This window comes from Pyxicephalus adspersus, chromosome 5 (genome assembly GCF_032062135.1).
Source record: "Pyxicephalus adspersus chromosome 5, UCB_Pads_2.0, whole genome shotgun sequence".
Lineage (NCBI taxonomy): Eukaryota > Metazoa > Chordata > Amphibia > Anura > Pyxicephalidae > Pyxicephalus > Pyxicephalus adspersus.
The window spans coordinates 11808313-11825319 of record NC_092862.1 but is presented as its reverse complement, the minus strand read 5'-3'; the positions used below and the strand labels follow the sequence as shown (position 1 = coordinate 11825319).

At 38.6% G+C, this 17007-nt stretch overlaps 1 protein-coding gene across 1 annotated transcript in view; it reads left to right on the top strand.

Annotated features, from left to right (window-relative positions):
- SQLE (squalene epoxidase) overlaps window positions 1-16876 on the top strand; it is a 19337-nt gene extending 2461 nt beyond the window's left edge. The window contains exons 2-11 of the mRNA XM_072410655.1: window positions 1686-1938; window positions 2798-2978; window positions 3514-3610; window positions 4217-4330; window positions 4471-4642; window positions 5664-5759; window positions 7839-7981; window positions 10265-10361; window positions 11614-11701; window positions 13002-16876. Coding sequence (XP_072266756.1) covers window positions 1686-1938; window positions 2798-2978; window positions 3514-3610; window positions 4217-4330; window positions 4471-4642; window positions 5664-5759; window positions 7839-7981; window positions 10265-10361; window positions 11614-11701; window positions 13002-13194 — 1434 coding nt within the window. The 3' untranslated portion in view covers window positions 13195-16876. The remainder of the gene's footprint in view (window positions 1-1685; window positions 1939-2797; window positions 2979-3513; window positions 3611-4216; window positions 4331-4470; window positions 4643-5663; window positions 5760-7838; window positions 7982-10264; window positions 10362-11613; window positions 11702-13001) is intronic.
- The last annotated feature ends 131 nt before the right edge of the window (window positions 16877-17007 follow it).

The window sequence follows — 17007 nt, the reverse complement described above, 5'->3', positions numbered from 1 at the left end:
ATCTATCTATCTATCTATTATCTATCTATCTATCTATCTATCTATCTATCTATCTATCTATCTATCTATCTATCTATCTATCTATCCTTCGGTCTGTCTTTCTGTCCCAAAACACTTTCTGTATTTCAGCATTACAAATTTTCCAATTTTGCAATTAGTAGAAAAGCGTTATCACAGACAGTTCTTGTTTCAAAAAAAGTATGTATGATATTCTTTATATTACATAGCTTTTAGTTTAGAACAAAGAATACTTCTTGTGTGAAGTCATAGCGATGTCTAGTTGAATTTTAACATGGCGGTCAGATGTCACACCATAAAACACTCCTATGAAGCAGTCAGGTGCTACAAGTGTAAAAAATAATGAAGTTATAGGTCCTGTAATATCACAGGATAATCATCATCACACATCTGCAGCCTGTATAGATTGTACAGCACTGCCGTATATGTTGGAACTTTATTACTAAGAATAATATATATATATGACATTTTATCACCATTACTGTATTTAGGTGACATTTGTATGTTTCCTCATCCTGTTCCCCTGTACCATTGTATAGCTCCCTTCCATGATTACATACACATACATTTCCCTTTGATCTTCCTGAACAAGCATGCTCATCCCTGCAATGCTTTTATAATCTTTGCAGTCTGCCATTTTATCATGTGAAATCTACAACTGAAGTATGGTGACTGCTAATACTGCCATTTTGTCAGAATAGGATAGCTCCCTGTCATTCTAGTTTATCGATTTCAGTGCTTCAGAGAGTCGGTGTTCCTGAACCATTATGTAAATCATGACTTGTTATTTTTTGGGGATTTGTGTACAGCACCGAAGAGTGAAAACCATATCAGTTTGTATTATATGTTGTCTGCGCCGTGGTAGGGAGATTTCACTTCTAGATCTAAAAGAAGGAAATGAGAGAAAATTCTCCTAAGAACATTCTCAGTCCAGGGAGTTGTCCTTGGAAGAAGTCTCCTGGTTTAAGGGTTTCCCTCACCTATTGCTCTGATGACAACTGAAAATGTTGGGTTTCCCCTAACTTTCTGTGTGTTGTCACCAAGACAAAAATTAAGAGCGAAAATCCCAGCAAGGACACAGCAATAAAAGCATGGCGGAGGGATTAACCCCTTCGTATTTTATCAAAAAAAAGTTTACCTCAACATCTGCATATCTTTATATGGGGGTGTATTTTAGATAGCATTGAAGCAAGAAGATATACATGGCATGCAGACATTAGCAGTCTCAGAAGAGAATGAACAATGGCTGCCCAATATGTTTGTTTTATGACATATTTCCTTTCAATTCATCTCCTAGATTGTAAGCTCTTTGGACCAAGATCCTCTGCTCCTCCTATGTCACTGTCTGTATTCGTCTGTCATTTGCAACCCCTATTTAATGTACAGCGCTGCGTAATATGTTGGCACTATATAAATACTTTTAATGATAATGTGTAATGCTATAATATAATCAGACACACCTTTACATTTTCCATTTTGCCCTAGTAGAATGAAAGCAAAATGGCAATCCATTGCCAAGCTCAATTATCACAGTTCTTTGTTCTGGTACTATGGTAAATTAGGGTTGTTCCCGGTGACTCAATAGGTATAAATAGGTTTGTGTTTATCAGATAATATTATTTCCATGACTGTAATATTTGCATAATTACATATCTAATATTTTGCAGGGCAATTTGGACAATCACATTCGTGGGTCTGTAGTCACAAATGGAGCTGCTGCATCTGATACTATGACAAGCGATGGCCCGGAAGTTATCATTGTGGGGTCTGGAGTGCTTGGCTCAGCAATGGCCGCAGTATTGTCCAGGGATGGCAGAAGGGTAGCCGTCATTGAGAGAGATCTGAAGGAACCTGATCGTATAGTGGGAGAGTTACTGCAGCCTGGAGGGTACCAGGCCCTGAAAGATCTTGGCCTTGGTGGTAAGTGAAGTTACAAGGAAGCTAAAAGGGTGTCTGATGATTGGTTTTAATGTATTTTAATGTATTTGAAATCACAATAAATTGATCACTTAGTGAATTGATTATTTCTAAATGTGTTTGGGTTACAATAAACACTGTATGTTCCAGCTGGCTATACAATGGTCAATGATTTATATTAGTGTTTCTCAACATTTTTAACTTGGAGGAAACCCTTTAAAAAATGTCAGATCTCCAGGGAACCCCTGCTATAATTACTATATCCACAGCTTTTTACAGTTAGTGTGGTGATCAGTAGCAAGAACGCATCTTACATTTCTGGTCATTAGGAAGAATGTCAACCGTATAGATGGCCAAAAAAGTATATTGGTGTCAATTAAACTGACCTGAGAGGCACAAATTGCTCATTGCTCAAGGAACCCCCAGCAACCTCTGGAGGAACCCTAGGGATCCACCTAACCCTGATTGAATAACACTGGTCTATATATTACCTGGATTTTAGCACTGTGCACCAGTCTATATTGATCAGATCTCAGCAAATCAGAGAACTGTCGGACCTAGTGAAGTTGTTGGGATTTGGTTCGATTGCTGAACTTCCAACATTCTTCTCTGTTCAATAACCAATGAAAACAATGGGTTGCATTGGGGTCAACTGCTTTCAGTTCAATGGAAGTTCTCCAGCCTTTGGGGAGCTTTAATAAATCAGAACCATTTACTTTGATTTTCAGTTGCGGAACTGATATGGCCAACATTTCTTTTCTAATGATCTGACAAAACTCATATTCTTTGCAAACTAACAACACAAACAGTACAGCATTGTATAAGTAGGGAGTTGGCTAATTACAATGTGGTATATTTGCAGATGCAGTGGAAGGTGTGGATGCCCATGTTGTCCATGGATATATTGTCCATGACATGGAAAGTAAGGCAGAGGTGGAGATTCCTTACCCAATGAACGACAAGAACCAAGTGCAGTGTGGGAGAGCCTTTCACCATGGCCGCTTCATCATGGGGCTTCGCAAGATAGCCATGGCAGAGCCAAAGTAAGTGTAAAGCTCTGTTGCTGCAATTGGTCAACCGTAGAATATAAATGTGTACGGAGAGCTGAAATCGCCTAATTTTGAATATATTTGAGGGAGAAATTACAATAATATTCAGTTGAATATAGAGCTACTAAACGCAGCAAACTAATAGCCAAGAATTTCCTTTTAATAAAGTACAGTATCATTTTTTGCATTCATGTTTTCGTGGATGTGCAGGTAATGGAACAGCAAGGCCAGGCTTTATCCTGTAGAGTAACACAATCTTATTTCCTATTTTTCCTAAAAATGTATGGTACAGGTATTTTTTTACTTGTATCTGTATGGAGCTATATCAAAACTGGTATAAAGTTGAAATTCTTGTTTCAACATTGGAAGCAAAATTTTACATTGAAAATCACATGGTCAAAGTTTCTACATACAGGTCAGAAATACACAAACGTCTTTAGAAATGTATTAGCACAGAAGAAAAAGTAGTGAGGGTGATCTGTCTTTCCTATGTTTGGTTTGTCCCTAATATTTGTTCCTTGTATTTTAGCACTCAGTACATTGAGGGGACAGTGCTGCAGCTGATAGAAGAAGATGATGCCATCCTTGGAGTCCAGTACAGGGACAAAGAAACAGGGGATGTGAAGGTATGATATGAAAAGAGAAGCTGGACATCTTCTCATCCTCAATTCACACACCTATGGGTTCATCTGCGATTGGTGCATTGGTTGAAGATCCAGGAGATATAGAAATTTCTTCACATATTAGAAAACACAGTAACATTGAGTGATGGGAAATGCTTGTATAAAAGGCCTGACTTATCTTATTGTATCGTGCATCAATAAAGAACGAATTAGGGCTGTTGTAATGTCTGGAACACATTAGAATATCTGGGACAAGCATAGTGGTGACAAGGTGCAACATGTACACAAGGCTGTAATGCATAAAGGCTGTGAAAGCATACCAGGGATGCATTCTTCCATATTGTACCTGACTGTGAGAAAGTAGGAAATGGGAATCTCTATTGTTGACAGCACATGACTGCTTCACATGATGTCAGCACACTCAACAGAGGCAAACTGCATCAACAAGCAATTCAGTGATAAGGGCCTGTTCACATATTTTTGGTTAACCCTTAGTTCTTTGTAAAGTAGAACTCATTCTGTAGCAATTGTGCAAGAATAAACCCTATTTTAGATATTTGACTTTTCAAATATTTCCGTTTTTTTTGATTTTATATACATCTATTTCAGGAACTCCGTGCTCCACTTACTGTTGTTGCTGATGGCCTTTTCTCTAAATTCAGAAAGGATCTTATTACCGGCCAAGTCAAAGTCTCCTCACACTTTGTCGGATGCATTTTAAAGGTATGTACTTTAAATGCGCACACAGAACCCTCCTGATGACTAGTTTTTGCTTATTTAAACAACTCTCCTATGTAAGTCTATGACTGAACAAAATATTTGTTGATTACAGGAATTTATTCTCTGTTTATTTTGTATACTAGAACTCTCCCCAGTTTAAGCCTCATCACGCAGAGCTCGTCCTGGCCAATCCCAGCCCAGTTTTGATTTATCAGATATCGTCCACTGAGACTCGAGTCCTTGTTGATATCAGAGGGGAATTACCCAAAAATATGAAAGAGTACATGCTGGAGAACATTCTACCACAAATGCCTGGTGAGTACATTATTGATAGATTGAAAGAATATAAATAAATAATATTTTATAACCATCAACTTTGAAGACCGCTATTGCACATGAAATGAATTCCAGCCAAACAGCACAATTCATATTTGAAACTTACATCTTTTTGCCCTCGTGTTCAAAGAAATTATGTTTAAAATACTGGGTGACTGGAAGTGTGTACCAGTTAGATGCAGGGCCATTAGGAAAGCATATAGATACATCTGTGTCTACAGAATTGAACTGTCAGTGAGATTGGGGACCAGTGCAAGAGAATCTGGTGATGGCTACAGTTTGTGTGGCGAGTCTGGTGATGTATAGGTAAATTTTTGAACAAGAGAGTTCCATAGCAGGACTTTCAAGGGCTATACAGTTAAAATCAATAATTTTATTATGCAACAAAAAAAATATATAAACAGAACAAGCGATTCAAATTCATAAAACATGGCATAGATTCATGGAGAGCAATGCAATATCATATGCCTAATTTCTTTCTCCCCAAAACCATCTCCATCAAGAAATTGGTTTTCTACAGAAGGGAAGTAAGAGTATTCTTCATTCGACGCGTTTCGCAGCACTGAGGCTGCTTCTTCAGGAATGAGAACAATTGGATACAGTAAACAAACAATACATCTCCTAATGGCAGGAAACAGTGGTTGTAGAAACTAGACACAACATCCACAGGGAAATGAACACCAGCCACCCAGCTACATCATTGGGCCTCATTGAATAGTAGATGCCCCTATTTAGGTATCAAAAACTGGGGGAAACCTCACCAATGTTTAGGTTATGGTAAAAAGAACTCTGGTAAAAGGCATTGCACAATTGCGTAGGAAATCACTCCAAAGTTATGGTCCCAAACAAGCCAATAAGATAACATTCTGTAGATGTATATGAACCCCCAACAACCCACATCATGTGTTGTATTTATTAATTCAATCCATACATGCTCAGGAAAAAAGAGAAACAGCAAGTGATTTTTAGATGATGTAAATATGATCTTATTTCCTAACAGAACACCTGAAGAATCCATTTCTGCATGCTGTAGAAAATGATCGACTGAGGACCATGCCAGCCAGTTTCCTGCCACCTTCACCTGTCAACAAACAAGGTACAATTTTCTTCTTACAGTTTCACTTATCCCAATTTTACAGAGGTCTCTTATGGGCTTCATGTGTACTGTTAGTAAATTTTATTAATGTTACAGCTGTAATAGTAATGATGTACATCAGTGTTTCTCAACCAGTGTTCCTCCAGAAGTTACTAGGGGTTCCTTGAGAATATAAATTTGTACCTTTTAGGTCACTTTAACCTCCCTAGAGGTAACCCCGAGTGTGACTCCGGGTAGAAAAACCCGAGTCAGACTCGGGGTATGTAAACCTATGGGAAGGTTAGTAAATAGAGCGCTTACCTGATCCGCCGGCGTCCTGCGCCGTCCATCACCACAATCTCTGTCTTCTTTCTTCTTCCACCAGCCGGCTTCTTCACCCGATGAGTCACCGGGGAGTTCCCGGTGAGTTGGTGCGTGTGTACGTTGCCGGCGGGGCGGGGTGGGAAATTCAAAATCTATTTGTATTGCATTCAGTACAAAATAACTGTATTGAGTGCAATACATTGGATTCATATGTGTAAAAGCAGAACATTGTTTTCAAGAACATTTATTTTACAGTATATATAATAGTATGGGTATATTATGTATTTTTTTTTTCATTTAAAATTTATTTTTTTTTATAAAATTTTTAATTTATTCAATTTATTGTTTTTACATGATTTTGTGTTGCAAACTTTATTATACTCATACTATTATATTATACTGTAAAATAAATTTTCATGAAAAACAATGTACCGCTTTTAGACATAAAACCGGAAAGAAATGAACCGCTAGGGAAGTTAACTGACAGCAATGATCTTTTTGGCTATCTGTAAGGGTGATATTTTTCCCAATGACCAGCAATGTAACAAGGCATTGTTCCTACTGATCACCATGCTAATATACTGAACTGTAAATATAGTAATTATAGAAGGGGTTCCCTGAAGATCTTAAAGCTATTTCCAGGGTATTAAAAAGGTCAAGAAACACTGATCTACATTAACCTTGTGTCACTTCTGAAAAAAAGCATTGTCTCTATGCTCATTTTAAAATGTATACAGAGTGATTGATAAATATGTATATTTTAATAAAGGCTAATGTATTGAATATTTATGTTCATAGTTGTAATATTTTATGTATCTATGCATACATGGCAACCATATTTGCTCTCTACATAGTCATGTTCTGCTCCTTACTACACCTTGTTTATGCTGATGGTTTAATAAAAATAAATAATGCTAAATAAACAGGTCCGATTTATTAAAGCTCTCTAAGACTGGAGAATATTAACTATCATGGAGATCCTGGGTGATTCAGCAAACCTGGAATGGACCTAGTCCAGGAATGAAAACATTTGCATTTTTAATCCGGGACAAGATCGATTCTAGGTTTACTGCCTAAATAAAGCAGGCTCAATTATTAGAAGAGAGAGTAGTTGAACATAGTCCCACAGAGTCCCTTACCTTTACAGTAAAATGTTCTCTAGTTCTTCCCATTGGTCTAGATGCACAGGGTTGCTAACAGTTGATTGGTTGTTATTGAGTTTTGAGTTATTGCCCTCTTTGCTCATTGGCCTATTGTATTATTGTCTGGGTGTTTTCATAAGATCATTCATTAGAAAATAAATATTTTGCATATAGAAAAAGACTAATATTAAAAATCATCATTAATAATCTTTTCATTTATCTTGTTAGCTTCTTCATAGTTACATAGTAGGTTAGGTTGAAAAAAGACCTAATCCATCAAGCTCAACCACTAGGGAAATAAACAAATCCCAGATATAAAATCCTATAGGACATAGTTGGTCCAGAGGAAGGCAAAAAAAAACCCTGGTATAATTTGCTTGGTAAAATTCCTTCCTGATTCCATGAGGCAATCGGATGTTCCCTGGATCAGCAGTCTCTGTTATTTTTACTTTAAAGCCTTCATACCCAGTTATGTTCTGTGCTTCTAGAAATCATCCAGCTTTTTCTTAAAGCAATCTATAGTAGTTGCTGAAACTACTTCCTGAGGGAGCCGATTCCACATTTTCACAGACCTTACAGTGAAGAATCCCTTCCTTATCTGGAGCTTAAACTTCTTTTCTTCTCTCTGGTATAGGGGTTCTTCTCCTAGGGGATGCGTATAACATGAGACACCCACTAACAGGCGGCGGAATGACTGTTGTGCTGAACGATGTGAAAATTTGGAGAAACCTCTTACAGGATCTTCCAGATCTGAATGAACATTCACAAATACTGCAGGTGAGATATCCCTTTTTAAAGTACAGTGCTGCACAATATGTTGGCACTATATAAATTCTGTTTATTATTATTAATATTAAATGGAATCTAGATGTTATCTGCACACTGAAAAACTCTGAAATAGTCACATATAGTCATAGTCATATTAGAAACTAACAATAGTTTTTTGTATGTGTTGTCATATTGTGATAATGATTTTCTATATCCCATTTTATACATTCTATTTATACCGGCTATCTGTAGATCAGTGGCTACTGAGATCACCTAGCCATAGAGCCTTGTTGGGAACCTTGCCATAGGTAAAATATGGCTTACTTTTGGAAATGGGGAAAGGAAGCTTGTCCTGTATGAGCTGCGAGTAACTCTACTTGGAGATGGGTGAATCTTGGGTGAAAACATTTATTAATAGACACATTGAAAAGATTGGATTTCCCTAAAAGTGGAAAGAATGATGTGTCTGTTGCTTTTGCTGGAGGTCTGGTGGGCACTTGGCTGACAATGATGGACTGGCAGCTGACCTTCCTTGGGGTTGTTGGTCTATCTCAGGGGTCTGCAACCTGCGGCTCCGGAGCCGCATGCGGCTCTTCAGCCTCCTTGTTGTGGCTCCCTTCGGCTGCCGCGGGGAGATCTCTGATGGGGGATCCCCTTCCTCCCAAGACACTGCGGAGGAGGGGGATTCCCTATCCGGTGTTCTAATGAAAAAAATCTACCAGTGAAAAAAATCTACCACGGGGCGTGTACAAATGGGTGTGTACAATGACATCCCCCTCCTTTGAACCCCAATTCCTCTGGAATGGGGAGATGTACAAAACCAAAAATGTAGGTGCAAGTGGGGGACACCTGTGACTAACACCCCCTAAAATTTAATTGTTAGGCTATCATCAGAACATAAAGAACTCTGCCCATCAAAAAAATCTACTGTTACACATTGCTGGAGGCACCTGAACCCCAATTTCTCTGGAACAGGAAGGGGGTACAGGTGAACAAAATTAAAGCTGCAAATGAGGGACACCTGTGGCTAACACCCCTTAAAAATTCATAAAAACTCTGCCTATCAAAAACATCTACCCTGTTACACATTGCTGGAAGCATCTAGCATCTAAACCCCAATTTCTCTGGAACGGGGGGGAGGCGGTACAGGTGACCAAAATAGAGGTGCAAGTGGGGGACACTTATGGCTAACACCACCTACAATTGAATCGCTAAGGCATCGTCAGAAAATAAAGAACTCTGCCCATCAAAATAATCAACCCTGTTACACATTGCTGGAGGCTTCTAGCACCTGAACCCCAATTACAATTAAGATTGGGGGGTACAGGTGAACAAAATTAAAGCTGCAAATGAGGGACACCTGTGGCTAACACCTCCTAAAAACTCCACCCATCAAAAAACCCCTACCCTGTTACACATTGTTGGAGGCTTCTAGCACCTAAACCCCAATTTCTCTGGAACGGGGGGGAGGCGGTACAGGTGACCAAAATAGAGGTGCAAGTGGGGGACACTTATGGCTAACACCACCTACAATTGAATCGCTAAGGCATCGTCAGAACATAAAGAACTCTGCCCATCAAAAAAATCTACCCTGTTACGTTAGAAGCCTCTAGCTAATGTAACAGGATGATACGTTAGAAGCTGGAGGCTTCTAGGGGCATAGTTCAGTGTTTAATTTATTTCAAAGTAGGCCTACACATGCACACTTGTTGTAACAGGTAAAATTAAAAAAATATTAAAACTTTTAAAAGTTTATAACCTGTGTTGTGTTTTGCGGCTGCAGACTATTTTTCTTTAGTGGAAGAGGAGGCAAAATGGCTCTTTTGATAGTAAAGGTTGCTGACCCCTGGTCTATCTGGGTTCTGCCCTGCTTGATTGCACGGCAGATGACCCCTTCCTATGTTTTTAGATGGAGAAGGGAGTGTTCTGTGGTCAGGTAGGGAAGAGCGCTCGAGTAGGGCAGGTGGCACTTCTTGGGTTGTCAATATGGCAGGGTTGGTATTGTTGGCTCATTGCGGGGGTGTCAGTTGTTCACATGAATGTTTGCAGTATCAGAAGGTGTTTTTTTGTACTTTCTATGTTTATAAAAGGATAGCGTATAAAAAGATGTAATGTGTTGCAGAGATGTCAATATTCATATACAAAAATATATAGGCGAATGAAGAATTTTAGTGTAATAATATAACACAATGATCGGTGGCTGCAGAAAAAAAAAACACTTCAATGAGCAATGTATTCAGAAATAAATTATTATCCTACAGACCTATATTGACCGATGAAAATATTTTTCAGGCTAAGAAGAAGTTTTACTGGTCCAGGAAGAAGTCCCACTCATTTGTGGTGAATGTTCTGGCCCAGGCTCTGTACGAGCTGTTTGCTGCTACAGATGGTGAGTGGAAACTGTAATCAGATATATAACCTGACGGTGATATCACACGCAGCCTGTCTGCAAACAGAACCCCACATTGTTTGCCAGGGAGAGGAGAAGGCATGACATTTAATCAGATTACCAGTGTGAAAGGTTGAAACTGAGGGACTAAATATTTATTTTCAATCTTAAAGGGGCACTTAGCATTTATTATAAAATATTCATAAACTGTTTAATTTTCAAAAGGAACATTTTAATAACTGTAAGGGGACAGACCACCAAGAACTGATCCTTCTAATGTAAATAAAAGCTGATGGGCCAACTCATTCATGGGCTTCCTATAGCTCTTAGACACCAGGGCAGTGCAATCTCTCCACTTCATTTCCTTCAAGGCTAGGCTTTGTATATTTTTTCTTTCTTTAGGATTATTTTGATATTTTTTTTTTAAAGCTAGATATAAATAATTGCTTATGATGATGTAATATTTACGCAATCAGACTGCAGATGGAGCCCTTGGCTTCTGAATACATTTTCCATGCCGTTGTTGCTACTCTGTTGCAAAGAGCCATTTGTTGACAGAGCCCAATAGCTCAAGATACAACTTGTACAAATAAAGGGTTAGTAAATACTCCCCTCTCTTACCCTTCGTCTATATAGCTCATTAGGACTATCTAATAGAAAACATCATCTCTCTTTAGATATAAAATACTAAGTATCAGTTTCCAAATGTGAAAACATTAAAATAAAATTGAACCAGAATTATTATATTTTCATAAACCACGGTTATCTGCATGCAAAAAGTTGTATGTCAGAATGGTCAGTGGGTCCAGAGACATAGGAAGCTGATATTAAATAGATAACTAAACTTTTCCTATAAAAGTCAGCTTGGCTTAGCCTTTTTATGCCTATTAAGCCGTATTGTTGGTCAGCGAAACCACCTATCACACAGGTGCACAGGACCAGGAAGAAGCGGGACCACAGTATGACTTTTGCAGCAAAAGTTGATATCTGCATACATATTCAGTTATATGAATCTTCTGAGCATTATGACGATTTTAGGGGACCCTCTAACTATACAATTTTGTTACATGCCTAGTGTGCAGTGGCTGCAATTTTTTCTCCAAGCATTGCAGTGGCTAATAAGAATATGTTTACAAGCGGTAAATATCATAGTTGTATATTATGTAGTGTACAGTAAACTATTTGTGTACAATGTAAATCTAAGTAATAAAGACCTGCAGAAATCTAACAGAATCCATCTGTTTGTTTTTAGACTCATTGTTCCAGCTAAGAAGAGCCTGCTTCAAATACTTCAAGCTGGGAGGAGAATGTGTGGCCGGCCCCATAGGTCTTCTCTCTGTGTAAGTGACCTGCATACAATGATAGCCAGGGGCAACCCTTGTACATTTATTGGGGGTTATTTGGGTTTTTTGGGGTACCTGATGGAAAACTCCATCAAAGCCACCAACTAATAATATTATTATTAGCTAGTATTTATATTAAACATATTAGGCAGCGCTTTACAAAGTCCACATTCAGATTACTAGCTGTCCCTCAAAGGAGCTCACAATCTAATGTCCCTACCTCAGTCATGTCATTAACGTAGTCTAAGGACAATTCTTGAGGGAAAGCCAATTAACCTAACTGCATGTTTTTGGGATGTGGGAGGAAACCCACCCAGACACAGGGAGAACATACAAACTCCTTGCAAATAGAGTCCTGGCTGAGAACCGAAGTGCTGCAAAGTTGAGAGTGTCAACTTATTTCTGAGCCATTTTGCTGCCCCTGCCCACTATGATATGATATTCCCCTCATACTGTGTACTATTCCCCCCCCACCTCTTAGATTGTAAGCTCCTCTGGGCAGGATCCTCTTCTTCTGTGTCATTGTTTGTATCTGTCATTTGCTACCCATATTTAGTGTAGAGCGCTGCATATGTTGGTGCTATATAAATATAGTTTAATAATATGATATTGATTGTTCACGATTTTCCAAACCAGCATCTAGAGCAGATTTTCACCTTTTTTAAAAGACTTTTTTTATGATGCCTCTATCTTTCAGTCCAGCATATTGGCCTTTAGGAATGTATTACATTTTAATGAAGGGGGGCCTGTTAAATTCCTCAAGGCACGTTGGTCTTCATTAAAAAAATAACTTCTGAAGGATACATATTGCTTTATTCTCTGTACACTAGATTTTTACTTTTTGTCTGTGAGCTCATTAGAAAGATGTTCACTACTTCCGTTTTCTTTAAAGCCCCTTTATCCATTTTTTAAAATTTTATTGCCATAAATATAACTTTTCCCCAGTTCACCATTAAATGTGTTCTTGCATTTGCTTATGGTCCATGTAAGGTCACCATTATGCCATGGTGACCACACTTGATGTATCCCCCATCAATTTCTGTCTACTTGACACTGAATGAGGGAAATCAGCCCAGTATGATCAATAAAACCAGAACTTATCTTAGTTAATATCTGATTGGTTGCAGGTTGCAGCTCTCCGCACTTTGCAGTTGTTTTCTGCACTGAACAGCATGCACTATATATTTAAATATATATATATATATATATATATATATATATAAAACACCATTGTTAGTAACCTACAATCTCTATAGATATATTGGTTGTAATGTTGGCTTTCCTATTTTTCCCTCAGTCTGTCCCCCAAACCCACGCTGCTCATCGGACATTTCTTCGCCGTGGCCTTCTATGCCGTCTACTTCTGCTTCAAGACAGAGCCTTGGTTAACGAAGCCCCGTGCCTTTTTAAGAAGTACCGCCATCCTGTACCGAGCTTGTACCGTCATCTTCCCTCTCATCTACTCAGAGATGAAATATTTGGTTTATTGATCGCCGGACAATGAATGATTCTGTCTCCTACAAAGTGGAGCCTCATGGTGACAACACAGGTCCTACTTAGGTCCATCACACTGATTCCTAATCATAACCAGAAGAATGATTGCACAGCACAGCATGACTGCTTGTCCATGCAGGACACAACCAGGATTCAGAAGCGCGTGATGCAGATGCTGCCAGAATGCAAATCAATATTAAATTCCTGTTATTTACATTGGCTGTTGCCAGTGTAAATCTTTGAAGAATTAATTCTAAATCCTTCAATGATAAAAACATATGGAAAGACCACTGTTACCCAGCAGAGGCTAAGAATATTAAAAGAGCCACGGTTGGATTCAACCATTTTGGTAGAGACAAACTTCTTATAAACAGTATTTGGGGGCCAGTTCCTGGATCGAAAACTGGCCCCAGCATTCCTGAGGTTTTCATTGGAAAGGCAGAACTTTTATCTGTCCCATGGCTGTATAAACTGACAATGCAGTTTAGGTGGGATATGCAATAGGTTACTTTATATTAATACAAACTCTGCACAAGAGACCCCAACCTGTAACTTATAGGCAACATTCAAAAATGAGAACTGGCTGGCTAGCTGCGAGAAAAATAGCACCAAAAATTGATAAAAGCATTGTAACAGGCAGAAATGATCCTTTATAACTGGAATTTATACAAAGCATATTAGAGATTGCTAAAGTGCTCTGCTGGCCCCTATGTGACTCTTTGCATAGTGTACAATAGGCTCAGGTCACTGATATATATAACACATTTATTATATACAATAATAATATTTGTTTTTAACCATGTAAAGGTTTTTTTTAAAAAGTAGTCTTTTCTGGTAAAAATAATGGTTGTCATGGGACATATTAATTGTTATAGCTCAGTGTCTTGAGCCTAGAGTCATTCTTTAGCTTACCCTTTTTTTCCTCCCAGGGATTGTATTACCATAAATCACTGCTGGTGGCAAAACTAGATTTGAGGCCAGAGATTGATTTGTGAAGCACAAGGCACATGTAGCGGGTTGTTGTGGTTGAATGTTGCCTTTTTTATTCGAATACAGTGCTGTTAATACTCATAGGTAACTTCAGATGAGCAACACTACGATCTGCAACTAACCAGCTTTGCCCTCATTGCAAACTCATCTCAGAGGGCCCTGCTGCATCTAAATGGGTCAACCTCAGCACTGTCAATCACAATGCACCATCAAGGCAAAAAAATAATTTGCCGTCTACACAGGCCCTGGAACCGGCATAGTAAAACCTACATCTGGGTCCATGTTTTAGTTTGCCTGCACATACTCTCATATATTATTGTAAAATGGTTTAATTGTGTATTGTAAGTTCTGCTTGTTTTATGAGAAGTGTATAGTACAGAAGATGTTCAGGATCTGTTAAGAGGCTGTTGCAAGCTGTCTGGAAAGGTAGCTGCGGCCTGTATGCAGCTCTCAAGCCATTTGGCTGTGAACACTAGGGATGAGCGAGGATATTAGGTTTGATCTCACAGTGAATCAGGCCTTTCTCGCTTACCGAAAATTAAGCAAGAACGACCTTCTGATTCTCTGATAAGTGCGCAAGCTCTCGCCGAACAGAAGGATTTCCAAGGCTGCATCAATGTTGTGGCTGCAATCATTGAGAAGAGTGTGTGATCCCCAGGGCACTAGAGGTTAATTACCTCTAGTCCCTCGGGGATCGTAGTGGAACTGCAGTTCAGTTCCCACGGTCACGTGACCGTGGGAACTTTGCAATCACAGCTGTGACTGCAGGCGATCCCTGGGGCACTAGAGGTTAATTAACCTCCAGTGCCACGAGGATCGCAAACAGAGATTCCCGGGGCTGAATGCAGCTCTGGCAATCCTCTTGTTTTAATTTACTCTTCCGTTGGTTTCGCGAAATCGGTTCGCTGAAATTTTGTGGAACCATTGGAAGTTCGAGGGCATTCTCGCTCATCCCTAGTGGACACCTGTATTGGACAGATATCATTGCTTATTAGCTACCATTCATTTTTTTTTCCCATTAGTACAATTACCAAATTTAATTGGTTCTACTTTGTTTATAAAAACATTACAGCCAATGGCAGCTCTTTTTGCTGCTTCTCATCCCATTTCTGTGAATTTTCTCAGGGCTGTCCAACTCCGGTCATCCATGGCCACATTCATTCTTTTGTAAAGCATACCTAAATTATTGCTGTCTCTTAGGAAAACATCAAAAATGCATGTGGCTCTTGGCCCTCGAGGGCTGGACTTGGACAGCCCTGATGTAAGTTATCCAGGTCATGGTATAGCTAGAATGTTCAACAATACATAACAAGCCAAGCTGATTGTGGCCAACGACCACTAGCTAGACCATGTCCAATGTATGTTATTTATTTACATTATAACATTAGAGGAGGGATATGGTTTTAAAGCCTTATACGTACTTTTTTCTTATACAATGTCCGGCTTGTGTTGTGATCACTTCTTCAATGTCCTGGGGCCAATTACAAATGGTTGCCACCACCATGCCTCATAAAATACAGAGTTTCTGCTGGAAAGAGTCAAACACCTAGTGCCCTTTAAATTGAATTTTAATATTTTGCAGTGATTCTGTGAACACAGCATTTTTTCAGATGATTATTGACACCTCTATCTGATTATAATGAAAACCAAACACAACTCAGAAAATGAGTTTTTTCGATTGATGTGACATTATCTACTAAACCAAGATTAAAAGCAAATGCGTGGGAGAATTGCAAGCAAAATATAAAAAAGTAATCCTAAAATACTAACAATTGTTAATGTTACTTTTGCAGAATATCATCTAAGTAAGTTATAGCAACCTGCTAGAGGGGTGTAAAGTAAAGACTGATCGGGGTTTTGCTATCGGGGTTTTGCTATTAACATTGCCCTGAGCTCCTGCAGAAAGAACAATGTGCTGTTATTCCAAAGGGCTGTGGGTAAAGCTAGACATGGCAATTTACCAAAAGGGCTAATACCGATGCCATCATTTAGCTTTAGCAGATGCCATGCTGACCACACTAGCAATTTACTGCATACAGAACAAAGTTACCCTATCAAATGAAGTGCCTATGCAAAAGTTCTACTAGCAGAATCAACAGCTATTTACTAATAATTATGAGTATATTTAGATTAATAGGCAAGCCCAGTCCTACGGGTATAGACAGCCTACATCATATATGCTATGGTAAAGTCTTAACGAAGGTTGTAATTCATGGGCAGCTCCATATTTACATACAAATTAAATGTGAACTCTTTCCTGGAGGATCTCTAAAAATAATCCTGTTTATTACTGACTCCTGTAGCCAGTATTGTGCCTGAGGATCAACAAGCAAAGCAATGCCTTCTTTTTCACCTATGTCACCCTGCGCTATAATTTCTGTCTCATTCACTTGGCCTTTGTGAATTGCTGGGGTTCTGGACTGTAAATGGTTTTATTTACATAAATGTTGTATATTAATGGTTTCTTTTATTATGGACAATTTCTGATGGTGTAATAACATTTAATGTTCGACATCACCAATGATAAGAGCACTTCACTGAAGGTTTATATTTTTGTACAGTAATATTACACATGTATTGTGTAAGTGCATTGTTTTTATATTTTATATTATGAAATACATTTACTGCAAAGTCATAATTTAACAGAAAGATGTTAATTTTACAAATTAAATTGTTTTGTCAAAAGTTTGTCACAGAGTGATTTGTAAGAATTACAGGACTAACTGTGCTTGCACCCAGGGCAGGGGGCATCGTTAAAGTGCTTTGAAGTCAGATTTCTTGCTAGGGATTGGTGGACAATGTTTAGTAAAATATAAGCG